General features: G+C 39.8%; 1 protein-coding gene across 1 annotated transcript in view; it reads left to right on the top strand.

Annotated features, from left to right (window-relative positions):
* MGST3 (microsomal glutathione S-transferase 3) overlaps positions 1 to 1,940 on the top strand; it is a 23,272-nt gene extending 21,332 nt beyond the window's left edge. Inside the window, exons 5-6 of the mRNA XM_008578684.1 lie at positions 920 to 992; positions 1,693 to 1,940. Of these exons, the coding sequence (XP_008576906.1) occupies positions 920 to 992; positions 1,693 to 1,829 (210 nt within the window). The 3' untranslated portion in view covers positions 1,830 to 1,940. The remainder of the gene's footprint in view (positions 1 to 919; positions 993 to 1,692) is intronic.
* The last annotated feature ends 853 nt before the right edge of the window (positions 1,941 to 2,793 follow it).

The raw sequence follows: 2,793 nt of genomic DNA, 5'->3' as shown, positions 1-2,793 counted from the left end.
CGAACCCGGGGCCTTGGTGTTATCAGCACCGCACTCTCCCGAGAGAGCCACGGGCCGGCCCCAGGGAGTTTTTATTTTCATTTGTTTCATCCTCCTACTGATATTTAACTTTACCCAAAATCAACCCAAACAAACAAAAATCCTGACACAGTAACCTTACCACCACTGATGGCACTACTGAATTGGAAAGGCACTTGGGCAAAATGACCTTCTCATACACTCTTTTTGTTCTCTCCTTACTCCTTTTGAACAAACGGGTCACCCCAGGATGGCACCCAAATGGAAGGATTTTTTCATCTTAAATACGTTTTTCCTTTCTCTTCTCAAGGATGCAGGGAACAGAGAGACTTTTCCCTCAAAAACTGCATATTCTGGGTCTCACAACACGATACTCTCCCCACTTTCTCTAGCGGACCCCACTCATACATGCAGGCTGCAGCACCACCTATGTAGAGCCCCTTCCAGTGAACAACTTCACTGGAGACAGTGCAACACACAGCAGTCTGTGTTCACAGGCCCACTTGAGACAACTGGGCTTTTCCTCTAATCCCTACTTATTGTCTATTTCCTCTTCTGGCCTACCCTGAGACCCACAGGCCTGCCTCTTCTTCTCTTTTGCTGGAGCACAAGTTCCCCAAGTTGTCCAGGGCAAGTTGGGAAATTTCTTCCATCCATCTATCCAGGAGAAAGCCAGTACTCATTTCCCAGGTCCACAAACCATACAGAGAAGAATCACAGGTCTTTGATTTTCCTGACTAAAAAAATAACTTAATTCTCACCCTAACTTTGGTCAGAAGCATTTTAGCAAATCTATGAAATTATTAACTTTTTGCTAACACATTGTGTAATCAACCCTATGTATTAATAAAGGTTTGCCTGTTTCTTTAATGCAAATACTAATGTACCCCTTTTATCTTAGCGAATAGCTTCTAGCTTGGGCTTGGCCTGGATTGTTGGACGAGTTCTTTATGCTTATGGCTATTACACAGGAGGTAAGTACATACTGACATCTGCCAAGGAAACAAATTTAAAATGTTATACTACTATATTTTTTCTTCTTAGAGCTTTAAGAAAAGGGGAAGTAGCATGATATTTAGATGAAAAATCTATTATCTTCTTTTTACTAACTTTTAAATAGTAACAAAACTTATTTTTATTGAGCATTTTCTACGTGCCAGTTGCTGTTCTAAGAAGTTTGCATATGCTATTTAACCTTGCAACAGTTCTATGATATGGATAATATCTCATTTTATATATGAAGAAACTGAGGCCTAAAAGGATTAAGGCTCTAGGACATATAACTACTGAGCATAAACTAGTAAACAGGATTCAAACCTACAGTCTGACTCTGGAGCCTAACCACTACTATAAACGGTGCACCTGAGAGAGAAAGAGAAAGGCATTTTTGGCTATACTTCTTTGAAAAAAGAAGAAAATACTTCCAGTGGTCCTAGAGCAAAGTTTCTCTAGTTATATCCCACAATTTTCCAAGGTCCAGGCAGTACTACTGTGATACATTGCTTTGCGTGCAGTATCTGAAACACCCACAGCTTTAGGCTAAAGAGTTGGTTAACCTCCCAAGGCCAGGTTGTCTAATGTACAACCACGGATACCATGATAGACTGGCTTGTGGATGTTGAAAGTATCGTAATTCTGGAGCATCCCCAGTAACTTCTGCTTTTTCTCTTTCAGAACCCAGCAAGCGGAATCGAGGAGCCCTGGGGTCCATCGCCCTCATTGGCTTGATGGGCACAACTGTGTGCTCTGCTTTCCAGCACCTTGGTTGGGTCAAAACTGGCTTAGGCAGTGGGTCCAAAAGCTGCCATTAAAGAATTGTAGAGGTTTAAAAACTTTCATTCATTTGGAATGGCTTACATTTCAAGTTACATTTCTTTTCTAGATATAATAAAAACTTAGCTGGCATCAGCCTCATACCTAAACCTCCGGACTCATACCAGTCATTCTTTTTGAGTCTCTATCTAAAATAAATAGCCTGTTCCTGCTAGATGAGAGAGGAGCCAAGGTACTGATTCCCTCTCCTCACCCTGCCAGTGGATGCTTACATAGAAGGTGAAGTGGAGGAAATGTCTGATTGGGCTAATGTGTTCATAATTGTGCCAAATGATGAAAAATTAAGGAGTCTTTTAGCTCTAGTTAGGATATATTACCACTTGATATTAATACTTAGGATAACAAGATTTTTAAAAATCTCTATTGATTGTTTCTATTTTTTAAAAAACTGAAGCAACAGACTAAAATTAAGTAGATGAAACGTAACAGAGATGAATGTAACTTTCTATGTTTGGATATAAAGATCTGATTGCATAGGTACAAGTGGGGAAGGATACATTCAGGTACAAATGTAGAAGATTTTTTAAAGGTTTTAGTCGATTTAAAGAACAATGCAAGTTGGCAGAATAAGATAGTTGCTCCAAAAACGAAGTGACCATAAACTACCGTAACAGAAATATAGTGTCTAGATCTGTTCCGTCTAATACAGTAACAACCAGCCACATGTGGCTAAATTTAAATTAATACAATTTAAATTAAATCAGTTCCTCAGTTGCACTAGCCACATTTCAAGTGCTTAATTCAAGTGCCTATGAGGATTAGAGACAGGATTTGAACCCAGGCCTGACTCTAAAATCCATGCATTTTTCATTGTACCACTCTATCACTTAAGCTCTGGGGATGAAACATCTAAAGGATAGAATGTTGTGGTCAGCCACTGAAGATGGTCATCGTTAAGCCAGATGACCACTTGCAGCCATAGGGGCATTTAATAAGGAGACG

This window comes from Galeopterus variegatus, unplaced genomic scaffold (genome assembly GCF_000696425.1).
Source record: "Galeopterus variegatus unplaced genomic scaffold, G_variegatus-3.0.2 Scaffold1742, whole genome shotgun sequence".
Taxonomy (NCBI): Eukaryota; Metazoa; Chordata; class Mammalia; order Dermoptera; family Cynocephalidae; genus Galeopterus; species Galeopterus variegatus.
Note: the sequence above shows the minus strand (reverse complement) of the source record. Positions and strands in the feature narration are given on the sequence as shown.